Genomic DNA, 13,111 nt, shown 5'->3' on the forward strand with positions numbered 1-13,111 from the left:
CCCCAGTGTACTCTTATCAGTCTAGTTCCTGTGTGGGAAGATTCTGTGCCCTGATTGCTAACAAAAGCACTAACCCCAGCCAAACAGTCCCATCCATTCACACTCTCCCTAATGTAACAGTTCTGCTCTGCTTTGCTCGGGCAGAAGTGTTAATGCCCCACAAAGTCACACACAGCAAGCCTCACATAGGAGACTTATTGGGAGGGAGGAGTCCAGGGATGCTGCCTCTGCTCCAGGGAGAAGACAGCGGGGGGGGGGGGGAGAGGGGGTATGAGGGGGGACTGAGAAGTAGGCGGGGCTTAGGATTTCTTGGGGAGCACAGCTTTCTAGGGCTGAGATTTCCATGGTGAGGATTGGTGGGACTTCAAGTTCTGAGCTTGGGAAGTTTAGGGATTGGTAAATTTTCCTGCTCAGGGATTTGTAGCTTTTGTTTTCTCATTCCCTTTTTCCTGGATCAGGCCTTTGGGTCAGGACAGGAAGACCTGCTATGGGAAGCGGGGGGGGGGGGGGGGGGGGGGGGGAGGCTGCCACCTGGACAGCTCCTGTGTCTCCACCTCACAGGGTGGAGATGGATGACATCCCTGCAGTGCACCACTCAGGGACCATAGTCCCCACTGCTGCATTTTCCTGGCCATTCATTCATGCAGTATTTATTGAAAAGTCACTCTATGCACAATGATTTGACGTCTGGACAAAGTCAGCAGCATGCACAAGTCACTGCTGTTCTAGAACTCAGAATGCAAAGGAATGGATGCAGTACAGAGTCAGTGAGCAAAGAAGAATCATTGCAATGACCAAAATAGAAAGAAAAGAAAGTCCACAGGGCATCAGTCTGCGCAGGCTATCAGGGCTGCATCACTGTATTCACGTAGTGGCTCTACCATCATAATTAGCTCTGGAGAAACTGTGTCACTTCTTTATGATGTGATTTTTGTGGCTATGAAGCAGAAATAACACTATATGCGTTGTAGTATTGTTTTAAGGGTTACGTGGATTGACATGATTTTATCGGGCACATGAGACACTAACGTTGATACAGAGCTTTCCTGGCACTGTCGATCTGATCATGTGATCTTTATCCTTCCCAGGCAGCCAGTGCATATTTCTTCTTACATTTCCACTAGAACTTTAAAAAAAAATAGTGTAAATCAACAGAGCCACACCCTCTCTTTTCCTTGACCCATGAATGGGACCACTGATGACAATATAATAATCTTCTCAAAACCTATTGCTATATAAAAGGAAAATCACCAAAATCTGCCTTACACCAATTTTGCAAGGAAATCTTACTTCCTTGTAAATATAAGATCCATCGGGTAGGCTACAGCAATAAACAGCCAACACTGTGACATAACCCTGTGTGAAAGATCAGATATGGCAATAATGGTGCTGAAAGATAAACAGTCAAATAAAACACAGCCTCTGTAATTCCCAAGTTAAAAAAAGAAAAGCGTAACTAATACATAACCAAAGGGATGTAGAGCCAGGGAATGGGTCCAGTTTGAAGTAGTGAAACCTTACCTCAGTCATTTTACCCCCAATAAAAGATTTTGTGGTAGAGCAGGTACTTGAGCCATTAATGGAAATTTTATACTTACAATACTAGAAAAATTATCCTCTGTATGAGACAAAAATAACTTTGGGTTGAAGAAACAAATAATAAGAAGAGTAAAGAGTTTTTCAAAAGTCAAGGTAAGAACATTTTTCTTCTTTTCATACATCAGTACTGGGTTTATATTTTGAATCATCCTTATTTCTTGCTTTATACTGATACAAACCTCAAGTTTCAAAGTTCATTAACTCCTTTTTAAATGTGTATTTTTATAACTTAAATGTGCCTTAGAAGGAGCATATTTTATTTACAGGTTGCTATGTATTGCTGCAGTCTTTAAAAGGAGTTTAATCCTCTTGTGCATTGAAGAGGTGACTTCCTTCCTAAAGTATCATCCTGAAATTTACTCATTTAAATGAAGGTGTTTCCAGTTCCCTTGATGGAGCTTAGATTCCTGGGGAAAGCATTTTATCACTTAAATCACATTACTCATTGATTATGTATTATCTGCTTATATTAAGAAGCTACTGTGAGCAGTTAATGTTTACTAAATAATCAATAAAGTCTAAGTGCAACAAGAATTAACTCAAATAAGTAGCCTGAAATTCAGAAAATATTGAGACCACGTGAACTCAGAACAGCAGCCTCTTTGAGAACTCATTTCTGCTCAAAAGATCTAATTTAGCTTTTTAATGTCATCAAACTTAATAATCAATGGTATGCCTTATAGCTTCAGTGAGTAATACAGCAACTTGACAATAACTCAGAGAGTTTAGAAATCAATTCATCAGTTCACAATTTTTAATTGGACCATGTATGGTTACTTTTAAGTGATTAAACTGTCCAATAATAGAAGAAAAGAGAAAGTCAGTGCAGATGCAGATGGCTGCCTCCACACTATAACTCACCTTCTGTCCTGCCCCAATCACCGGCCGGCATTTCCCACTATGAGGTCCATTGAGTGGTACAGACATAAGACATATGTATTTGGAAAGAGAGATGGAGGAATAGGAAGAGTGGGACCGCATACAGTTGCATGTATGTGTCCATATGCTTACATGCATATACGTCACAATGCCCGTCCCAGATACCTACAAGCCCAGTACAGTCTAGGCAATTGAGAGGAAATATAGATTTTCTTTATTTCCTTATACAGGGGGAAGTTAAAAGTTAAAGAATATTGTTATATGGCAGGTCTGTACTACCGCTCACATATTTCCATAGAGAAATCTCATTATCCATTGACTGTCCAAGATAGACAAGATCTGAGACTGGTCTGCCCCTCCCCCTTCATTTTTGGGGACCCAGAGGTTCAGCAACATTAGGCAAACTGTCCATAGTTACACAGCGAGTTAGGGACGGAACCTGCCATTCTTCCAGTGCCCACACAGAAGTCATCCCACTCCAGCACGCTTCTCTGACCTAACTTGCCCAAGCACACATTTTCTGACACTCAACAATGGGGAAATTAATGAGTCTGTGAGTTAAAGATTGGCCTTAAACAAATTGGTTCATTATTATTTAATTGAGGAGGCTCTGAAGCAATAAAAGCCTTGCTTATGAAAAACTAGATAAGCAGTCCATGAAACATTGAACTCAACAAATGTAAAACCTGTCACTAGTCAATGCATGCTGCCTTCCTGGTTGATAAATGCCACCCAATAGCTTTAGAAGTATCAGAAACTAATGGTGTCCTAGCACTCCAATGGCATACATTAATGTGATCAGAGGCATAAAATATGAACAATAATGCACATATTGATTGTTCTGGACATTGAAGTCTAACAAATATTTGAAAGGTCAGTCATTTTCCTTGCATCAAATTACAGATAAGTCATTTGCTTGAAGCTGAAAATGTGTTTCTCCATATGACTTTACCTCATGACCTATAAACTTAACCATACCATAGCTTCCTTCCTTAGGCATGAAAAATGTACCAGAAGCACTCAATGCCATAATGCATTACCAATAAACAATTTATACACTGCCAGGAAAGAGAAACCATTCCTATAGGCTGAACATCATGAAGCAGCATTTTCACTCTTGCAGAATGTGTTTCACGCTTTCTGTGAGTCAACTACCATATGAGGGTATGTACATTGTATACTTCCAGGATGTTAAAACATAATGATATAGCATATCATAATTTACTTTTATTTTTGTCTAAAAAAAAAACAACCTGAAAGTTTATCTTCAGGCAAGATTTATATAAGGTTGTCTGGATGTCCACTGTAAGGAAACCGTGTTTCTGGCACTTTCTCAGAGACATGAGCTTCCTCCACTGTCTGCCTGGTATTTCCGCTGGTTATTAAAAAGAGGTAGCTCATGGTGTGTGTGTGTGTGTGTGTGTGTGTGTGTGTGTGTGCGCGCGCGCGCGCGCGCATGTGTGTGCGTGTGTCATGTAGTCCAGACTAAGTACCTTATCCTATTGCCCCTCTTTTTCAGAGTTCTGGGGTGATAGGCAGGTACTGCCATGCCAAGCTAATGCTCTATTTGGGGCTTGGATGCAGAGCTTTGAGCAAGCTGCACAAACACTCTACCAGCTGTTTCATGGCCACGACTCCTTCTACAGCTTACTTGTTTTTCAGAATCTTTTTTAAAATTAATTTATTACATCTCAATTGTTAGCCCAACTCTTGTATCCTCCCATTCCTCCCTCCCTCCCGCTTTCCCCCTACTCCCCTCCCCTATGTCTGTAACTGAGGGGGACCTCCTCCCCCTGTATATGCTCATAGGGTATCAAGTCTCTTCTTGGCAACTTGCTATCCTTCCTCTGAGTGCCACCAGGCCTCCCCATCTTACATCCATTAGAATGGCTAAGATAAAAAATTCAAGTGACACCATATGCTGACAAGGATGTGGAGAAAGAGGAACACTCCTTCATTGCTGGTGGGAATGCAAACTAGTACAACCACTTTGGAAATCTATCTGGTGCTTTCTCAGAAAAATGGGAATAGGGCTCTTCAAGACCCAGCTATTCCACTACTTGGAATATACAGCTTACTTTTTAAAAACATATCTTCAGGAGTCAGGGTTTTATTTTAAGAAAAATCTGGAACATCAGATGAATGGAAGACACTAATGCCTATCAGTGTAAATAAAACCCAACTAACAATTAGTCACAAGAGGAAGAATATTCCAAAGCCCTTTTAAACTCTTATTAAACAGATCTATATGAATGTAGTTCTTAAAGTAAACTGCATTCTATACAATAAAGCAAAGAATTTTGAATAATTTTTCTGCTACTTAGGTTCTCAAAAGCTCAAAACCCCATGTAACTCAAACATTTTTAGAATAATAATGAAAAGTCAGTTACCTCTATAATATGATTTTAAGTACAAAAAATTCAAATCTCTGAATTGAGTGGTTGTGTTTTAGATAATTTTATTCAGAAAAATCTAATCAGCTTTAGTTTTCTCTAAGACTATTTGGATGAAGGGGCAAGTCAAGCTAAAGAAAGACTTTAAAGGAAGAGTCTGCTCTTAACTGAAGGCCCTTTGCTTTAGATGTCCTTTTTTATAATGCATACTTCATCAGCTCTGTTGATTATATAAGAACTGCAGCCTCCGCACCCTCTAAAGAGCAGTGCCCTGTGTTTTGGAAAGCTATTTTCTGAGTTATAAATTATGAACCAATATTCTGAGGATTGAGGATCTAGAGAAAAAAAACAGTTAAGGAAAGACAAAATAATCCATCACACATTCTCATGATAAAACAAAATTGTGAATATGTTGAAGGCCATGACTTTCTCTCATCCACATTTGTTCACTTACCCTACATTGCAGGCTTGTGAAGCCACTTTAAAACAGAGGCACTGGCACCGTCAGCTAGAGCAAACGTACATGGGAAAATACCAAGGAGGTTTTCAGAGAAAAGTTACAGACCTGCTCACTACACGTGTCCTGCCTCTCCCGCTTCGAGAGCTAGGCCGGTGTTTAAAGGAGGCATGCATCTCATGCAAACCTCACTGCGTTTTCTCTCCTCCTAGGCTTGGGGGAGCCTTGGATGTTGCATTTCTACCGGGCGACACGGATGAAGCTGCTGATCCATGTGAGGAGCACCTACTCTGAGAAGCAGGGGCCATTCATTTTCATAGGGGGAACCAATGTCGCAGAGAGCACGGAGCATCAGACTGGTGGAACAGTTCTGAGATATGGCTAAGGGCGAGGGCAGGCAGTCAGCAGATGGTGGTGTCTACCGTGCGAGTGTGCATATTGTTCCATCTTGTTTGTGGAGGAAGCATTGCCTTTACCTATACTGACTTCGATGATGGAAATCTCGGTAACCTGGGCTTCAAGGCGTGGTAGGAATCAGAAAGCATCAGGACAGGATGAGGGGTAGCCTAGAAAAGTTCCGGTCTCTGTGTTATCATTTCCCGTATCTGAGCACACAACACGAGCGACCATTCCAGCACCTTCAAAGCCGCAGCACATCATTACACATCTTTGCAGACATCTGTTGCTTGGGAAGCAGCAAGATCCCATGGTGGCCAAGGGCAGGAGGGCAGGAGGGCAGGAGGGCAGTGGGGGAAAAGGGGTGCTCAGGCTTGGCTCTGTGGTGGCCCTTCCTCTGCAGGCAGGCAGCCAGGAGGCTTCTGCACCTGTTCTTACACATTCCTGCCGGCTTCTGTTGTTTTCAGTTGCTGTCAAAGGCATTCCCAGGAGAGCATGGAGACAAGCCTTGTCGGGGGAACAACAGAAGGTGAGTGTGTGGCAGTTGTCCTCACAAGTGTGAAGATGTCCACATCCCGGTAGGGACTCTCTCTTCCCTTTCACGTCAAAGGCAGGCTAATGTCAAAGGAGAGCCCTTGACTTTTGGTACTGTGATGGAGAATAGGGTTTTGAAGCTCTGAAACCGAGACGTACGTGGCACCAGGAGTAGTTAGTGCACGGTCTAAGCCACCAGTTCCCCCAGCATGGGCAAGCACCAATGGATCAAAGTTATGGTTGAGAAAACCAAGGTCAAAGATTTTATGACTAGAAGCACGACTTGTACTCAGAACGCCCTGATTCCTACACTGTGGTCCTTGATGCTTGCCCCCGCTGGCGCCTTCCGGGAGCACTGGCTCGTCCACATCTAGATCTCGAGAATTGTTTCTCATTGACATCACTTGCATCGAAGGAGGGCTTTCAGAAGTCTTGGTTTTGCCATTACTTATTTCCATAGCTTTGAACAAATCACAACATTTAACAAAACAAAACAAAAACAGATTGGAAGTTTTATGTAATGGCCCCTATAAAATAATTTCCATAAAATAGAAAAGCAAAGCCATGATTTAGCATCCAGTATCAAATACTAAAATTATACAAGTGTTAAACTAACCTACTACCCAGTATCAGAAAATATAAAAAGATATGTTTGCAGAAGATGTCATATGTAATAAAAATAGTTATTTATAACCCATCTCATATGGAAAATTACATTATGTTATTATGTTGTTCAGTTAAAATTATAATCTCCAGGAGTTGGTAATCATATTTTAAAATCCTGGAAAGGAGAAAAGGCAAGTTATGAAATATATTTGCAACTGTACAAAATTAGATATATTTCTTCAAAAAGGTAGAAAATATGTGTAAATCTACTGTGTTCTAGAGTCAGACAAATGGATAGAGGTGACTGTTTCAGTGATAAGTTTTTTCATTGTTTCTATCAAGTAAAGCTAATATTATGGAAAGAGAACAAGGATTATCAGTGATTATCATGAGACTTGAAAGGGGAGTGTAAGTTACGGTCTGGCTCTGAAGTCCATAGAATAGACAACTGCTGACCCCGCACTCAGTGCTAAGGCCTTCATAGTGTTGCTCACTAGATTCTCTGAGGTCAGTAATCTCCTCCCATTTGCAGACGAGGAAACCAGAGCCTCCAGCATTCATCCTTCCTGACACAATGTGCATCTTCTTGGTTTCTTACCTTGGTTCCTTAAGCCAAATATTGAGTTTCACATCTATATGGTTCTTCATACAGTTTACAAAGGAAGATAGAATCCATCCAGAGGAGTGGGGGCAGGGGTCCTCTCCACTTCCTTATCAAAGTAGGGAAAGAAATGGCTCCCCAAGGGTGACAGTTCTTCCAGGCTGGCCCCCCACAAGGCTGCTTACCTTTTAGAAGAGCACATGTGTGGCATCTTTAAGTGCTGTTGAGGCAATCTCATTTTGGGTGCATACACAGCAAGCAACAGATTTTTTTTTTTTTTTTTTTTTTTTTTTGTATTTTAAGATGTGATATCTCAGCAGGCAATGCATGGCCCACATATCAAGAGACACGGGACAGGGCCTACTGCCATCCCTCAGTTTTCAACTACCTTAAACACAGTGCAGGGGGGGGGGGGGCGGGGCAGTGGGTTTTGCTTTATTAAGTTAAATTTGAAGGAAAAGTTTCTGGAAGAAATTAAACACAGATGAAACCTTACTGGAAAGTGGCTTTTTAAAAATCCAGGACGTAGATAAGCCATAGTTTAGACTTGTTTGTTCTCATATTCTTCATCTCTGTAATGAAAGGTATAAGGAAGCACACACCTCCCCCACCATCTGCTGACTTCCGAGACGATGATGATGATGAGGATGAGAATGAAGGTAGTCTACAGAGATGAGAGGTGACGCAGTGCTGCTTGCGTGCAGCCTTTGTGTCAGCGTCCGTACGTAAGGCCCTGACCACGCCCAGAATACGTAAGGCCCTGACCACGCCCAGATGCGCCACCCTCTCCTCCACAGCCTTCTTTCTCTGGACACCTCTGCTTCTGCTTGCTCAAAATAACTGTCAAGCAGAGTCACGCAAGTCACGTAGTCCACGTGCCCTCTCTCCGCAGGGCATTTGCCCTTAAGTCTTTCCCCTCCATGTGGTGGAAGTTGGATCATGACCCCCCTCCTCCCGAAAAAACAGGGTTGCAGGAGTTAGCATGCCATGGGAGGTGGTGCTCACAGAATGAGGGCTTTCCTGGCCAGGAGCAGCAGCTTCCTGTGCAGTAGGACGAACAAGTGAGAAAAGCCGCACCTCGGATGCTGCCTACTCAGATGTCTTCTGGCAGCCTTTGTGGGCAAGTACACAGCTAAAGTCTTGTAAAATTGATACACTAAATAGTTAGCAAGTGTTTAAATTTCAAATGTCACTATGAATAATAAAATTAGAGTTTTGATGTGTAATTTACTAAAAAAAAAAAGCATGTGCACTTTCAAGTATTTATACATAAGGATTTTGTCAGACACCACATTCAGAAAAACGTGAAACAGGTTTGAGTTAACACAATTGTATTAATTTAAAAATTCTTCACAACATCTTCTTGACAAATAGATTAACCATTGAATATTATTTACTATCATATAGTACATTACATGGTACAGGTAATAAATCTATCACAGCATACAGTATCATAAATATGCTTTCAGCATTTGGGACAATTGTCAAATTGGTGAAAATATCTATTACTATTTCAAAAACAAATAAGAATTAAAAATTGGCATAAGTCTACAAAAGCATCTATTTCTGAATCTTTATTATTTTCTAATTCTGCATTTATAGAGATGTTCTCTAATGTTCTGAAAGAATTATTTGTACTAAAATGCACTACATTTAAGAATGTTCAAAAGCAAGAATTATTCATAACAGATGCAAAGGCCTGTAATACAATCCAAAGTAAAATTGCACTGCAACCAACAGGCACACTTGGGACACCTTTAGGGGAAAGAAATGTCCTTTTTATCTCCTCTAGTGTCTACACTGCCACCCACACAGGAGTGGCATGAACAATACCACACTTGACTTAATTGAGTTTATGATGGTTAAGCCTGTTGCATTTTTAGAATTGACTTTGCTAGTGAGAAGGAGAATACGCTTCCGATTAAGATTTCTTCTATGAATCATTTAACTCATCAGAATCTTCTCCATCTTTTGAAAAGAAGCTCTGTTTGTGTGCATGTTAAGAAATATCTTTGCAAATACCTTTTCAGCTGCAGACAATTTGCATACAATAATTATTATTCAGCGATATTAGGTAGATTGTGACTTACCCTTAACCTACCCTTCTGCCTATATATCATTAAGAAAAACTAACCAATTCAGTTCACTCAAATTTATGAGATTTCCAGAGTGGATTTTTTTTTTACCTCAACATGCATGTGACAGAGCTCACGAGTTTCACTGTAGTTAGTGACTCTGTTCGTTCGGTGCTCTTGTTAGCATCTTACGGTAAAGGCGTGGACAAGGAGGAGGAATAAAGCATTGACAGATGGTACGCAGCGTTTGACTCCTGCTGAGCTCAGCAGGGCCTGTGGTTTCCAAGGTTAGGGCTGTCAACATGGCTGTCTATCAATTGAATAACCAAGTATAGACGGCCTGTCTGTTTCCTATACAAAACTTAGACCTCATGTGCCATTATTGTCCCTCTTTTTGCTGATCTAGTAACCTCCCAGCAGGAGGAGTGAGAGCTCTGACGTGGCCTCGCTACTTAAGAAACTACTTGGGAAGGGGCTGAAAGAAGTAGGCTGTGGTTGTCTTTCTCTCTTCACTTTCTCCCGAAGGCTTTATGACTTGAAAAGAATGCAAAAGCCACCAGAGGTTCATTTTTAATGCACAGCTGCTTGTAGAGCTACTGAGAGTTCACTTAATAATCTCTACTTCTCAAAGTGGTAGGCCAGTTTGGTTAAGAACCCTCAGGGTGGTGGATACTGACTCTTCTAGGAAGACTGAAAGTGAAAAGGGGAAAGCTCTGTTCAGCGCACTGGTGTGCTTAGATGCGTTGACAGAGACTGTTATGCACCTTTCCTAACTCTAAGCAGTAATGCACACGCCCTTTTTCTTTCATGTGTGTCTAAGACTCTCAAACTCTCACTGGAAAAAAAAAAAGACCTGATGCTGAAAAACGGAAAACTGGACCCCATCACAAAAATGTTCCCCTCGTCATACACGCCTAGCAACTGTATTCTTGGTAAGTCCCTGTTTTCTTTTATCTGTGCTTTATGATTTCAAGATTGTTGTTGTTCATCAGAGATTATATTTTAAAAGCTTGCTGATGGATTTATAAGCCCAGGCTTTTTAATGCAGAATTTAAAGGTGACGGAGCAATCTTGCGTAAATTGATTATTACATTTCAATGTTTGTCTTATGTTTATGCTGGTAGCAATTAAAGCCAAGCACATGACTACTATTTCAAAAGGGAAAAAGAAATTTTTAAAAAAATACTGAAATAGAATTTTAAAAATGACCAAGCATCATTCCACCCCACACCACTGGGAAGCTTTTCGGTTGCTCCTTTTGGTAGCTGCCCACTCTTTGGATGCTGCCTGAGCAGCTCCACCTGCTGCTACTCTAAATGCTCCCAGGCAGCATGTCTGTCTGTAGAGCCAGCATTTCCTCAACAAATACTTAGCCCGTGATTTTAAAGGGGTTATTTAGGTGGAAATGATTAGATATTATGACTCTCTCAGTGTACTTAATTACTTTGAGCACAAAATAGAAACTTTTTTATTTTTTAAATATTTATCTTTTTCAAATATATTTTTTAAAAGTGAATTCTTGAAATTTTTAATTGAAAAACAAAGGAAAAACTTTTTAAAAGCCAAATCCAGTGTTTCCCTCTATAGTATGTGGTCATCACCAGATGGCAGATACTCAGTAAGTGTTATTTTACTGAAATAAAGGAGATATTGGATATTAAGTAAAGATAAAATTACTTCTGGAATTGAAGTAAGTCTGCTTTTAGCTGGGTCTATTTACAATAAATTATCAGGTTTGTAATTTAGAGTGAGCTATTCTCCAGCTGTTCATAACCTTTGACCTGCTCATGTAAAATGTCTTTGAAGACTGCAGTTGACAGAAGCTATAATTAAGCAGAAATTGAAATGAAAAAAAAACCCCACTACACTCCCCGCAGTTTTCTTCTCTGCTTGTCTCTGTTTCCTTAGTTGCTTTGTTCAATGGGGCCTTTGCCAAGCTTTGTTGTCTCCACCTCCTCCCCTGTCTCCAGCACTTCCACCTCCTCCACCTCCTCCCTGCCTCCACCCCAATCCCAGTATCACCCCATTCCCAGCATCACCCCCATTCCCAGCACCACCCCCAATCCCAGCATCACCTCCATTCCCAGCACCACCCCATTCCCAGCACCACCCCGAATCCCAGCACCACCCCCAATCCCAGCATCACCCCCATTCCCAGCACCACCCCATTCCCAGCACCACCCCATTCCCAGCACCACCCCATTCCCAGCACCACTCCCATTCCCAGCACCACCCCCAATCCCAGCATCACCTCCATTCCCAGCACCACTCCCATTCCCAGCACCACCCCCAATCCCAGCATCACCTCCATTCCCAGCACCACCCCATTCCCAGCACCACCCCGAATCCCAGCACCACCCCCAATCCCAGCATCACCCCCATTCCCAGCACCACCCCATTCCCAGCACCACCTCATTCCCAGCACCACCCCCAATCCCAGCACCACTCCCATTCCCAGCACCACCCCATTCCCAGCACCACCCCATTCCCAGCACCACCCCATTCCCAGCACCACTCCCATTCCCAGCACCACCCCCATTCCCAGCACCACCCCCATTCCCAGCACCACCCCATTCCCAGCACCACCCCCATTCCCAGCACCACCCCCAATCCCAGCACCACTCCCATTCCCAGCACCACCCCATTCCCAGCACCACCCCATTCCCAGCACCACCCCATTCCCAGCACCACCCCATTCCCAGCACCACCCCATTCCCAGCACCACTCCCATTCCCAGCACCACCCCCATTCCCAGCACCACCCCCATTCCCAGCACCACCCCCATTCCCAGCACCACCCCATTCCCAGCACCACCCCATTCCCAGCACCACCCCCATTCCCAGCATCACCCCCATTCCCAGCACCACCCCATTCCCAGCACCACCCCCATTCCCAGCATCACCCCATTCCCAGCACCACCCCATTCCCAGCACCACCCCATTCCCAGCACCACCCCCATTCCCAGCATCACCCCATTCCCAGCACCACCCCATTCCCAGCACCACCCCCATTCCCAGCATCACCCCCAATCCCAGCACCACCCCCAATCCCAGCACCACTCCCATTCCCAGCACCACCCCCATTCCCAGCACCACCCCATTCCCAGCACCACCCCCAATCCCAGCACCACCCCATTCCCAGCACCACCCCATTCCCAGCACCACCCCCAATCCCAGCATCACCCCCATTCCCAGCACCACCCCATTCCCAGCACCACCCCCAATCCCAGCACCACCCCATTCCCAGCACCACCCCCATCCCAGCACCACCCCATTCCCAGCACCACCCCATTCCCAGCACCACCCCATTCCCAGCACCACCCCATTCCCAGCACCACCCCCAATCCCAGCACCACCCCATTCCCAGCACCACCCCCATTCCCAGCACCACCCCATTCCCAGCACCACCCCCATTCCCAGCACCACCCCATTCCCAGCACCACCCCCATTCCCAGCACCACCCCATTCCCAGCACCACCCCATTCCCAGCACCACCCCCAATCCCAGCATCACCCCCATTCCCAGCACCACCCCCATTCCCAGCACCACCCCTTTTCCCAGTGCCACTCCCA

At 43.7% G+C, this 13,111-nt stretch overlaps 1 protein-coding gene and 1 long non-coding RNA gene across 2 annotated transcripts in view; both read left to right on the forward strand.

The window, feature by feature from the left end:
• LOC311608005 overlaps positions 1-6,253 on the forward strand; it is a 42,933-nt gene extending 36,680 nt beyond the window's left edge. Inside the window, exon 4 of the long non-coding RNA XR_014782819.1 lies at positions 6,192-6,253. This is a non-coding gene — a long non-coding RNA (uncharacterized lncRNA). The remainder of the gene's footprint in view (positions 1-6,191) is intronic.
• A 4,143-nt stretch (positions 6,254-10,396) lies between these two features.
• The window catches only part of LOC311606389 (uncharacterized protein), a gene marked incomplete at its 5' end in the record, with an annotated part of 55,878 nt that continues 53,163 nt past the window's right edge, over positions 10,397-13,111 (forward strand). The window contains one exon of the mRNA XM_084797725.1: positions 10,397-10,472. Coding sequence (XP_084653851.1) covers positions 10,397-10,472 — 76 coding nt within the window. The remainder of the gene's footprint in view (positions 10,473-13,111) is intronic.

Source organism: Acomys minous (genome assembly GCF_964271855.1).
Source record: "Acomys minous genome assembly, chromosome: 10".
In the NCBI taxonomy this organism is placed as follows: Eukaryota; Metazoa; Chordata; class Mammalia; order Rodentia; family Muridae; genus Acomys; species Acomys minous.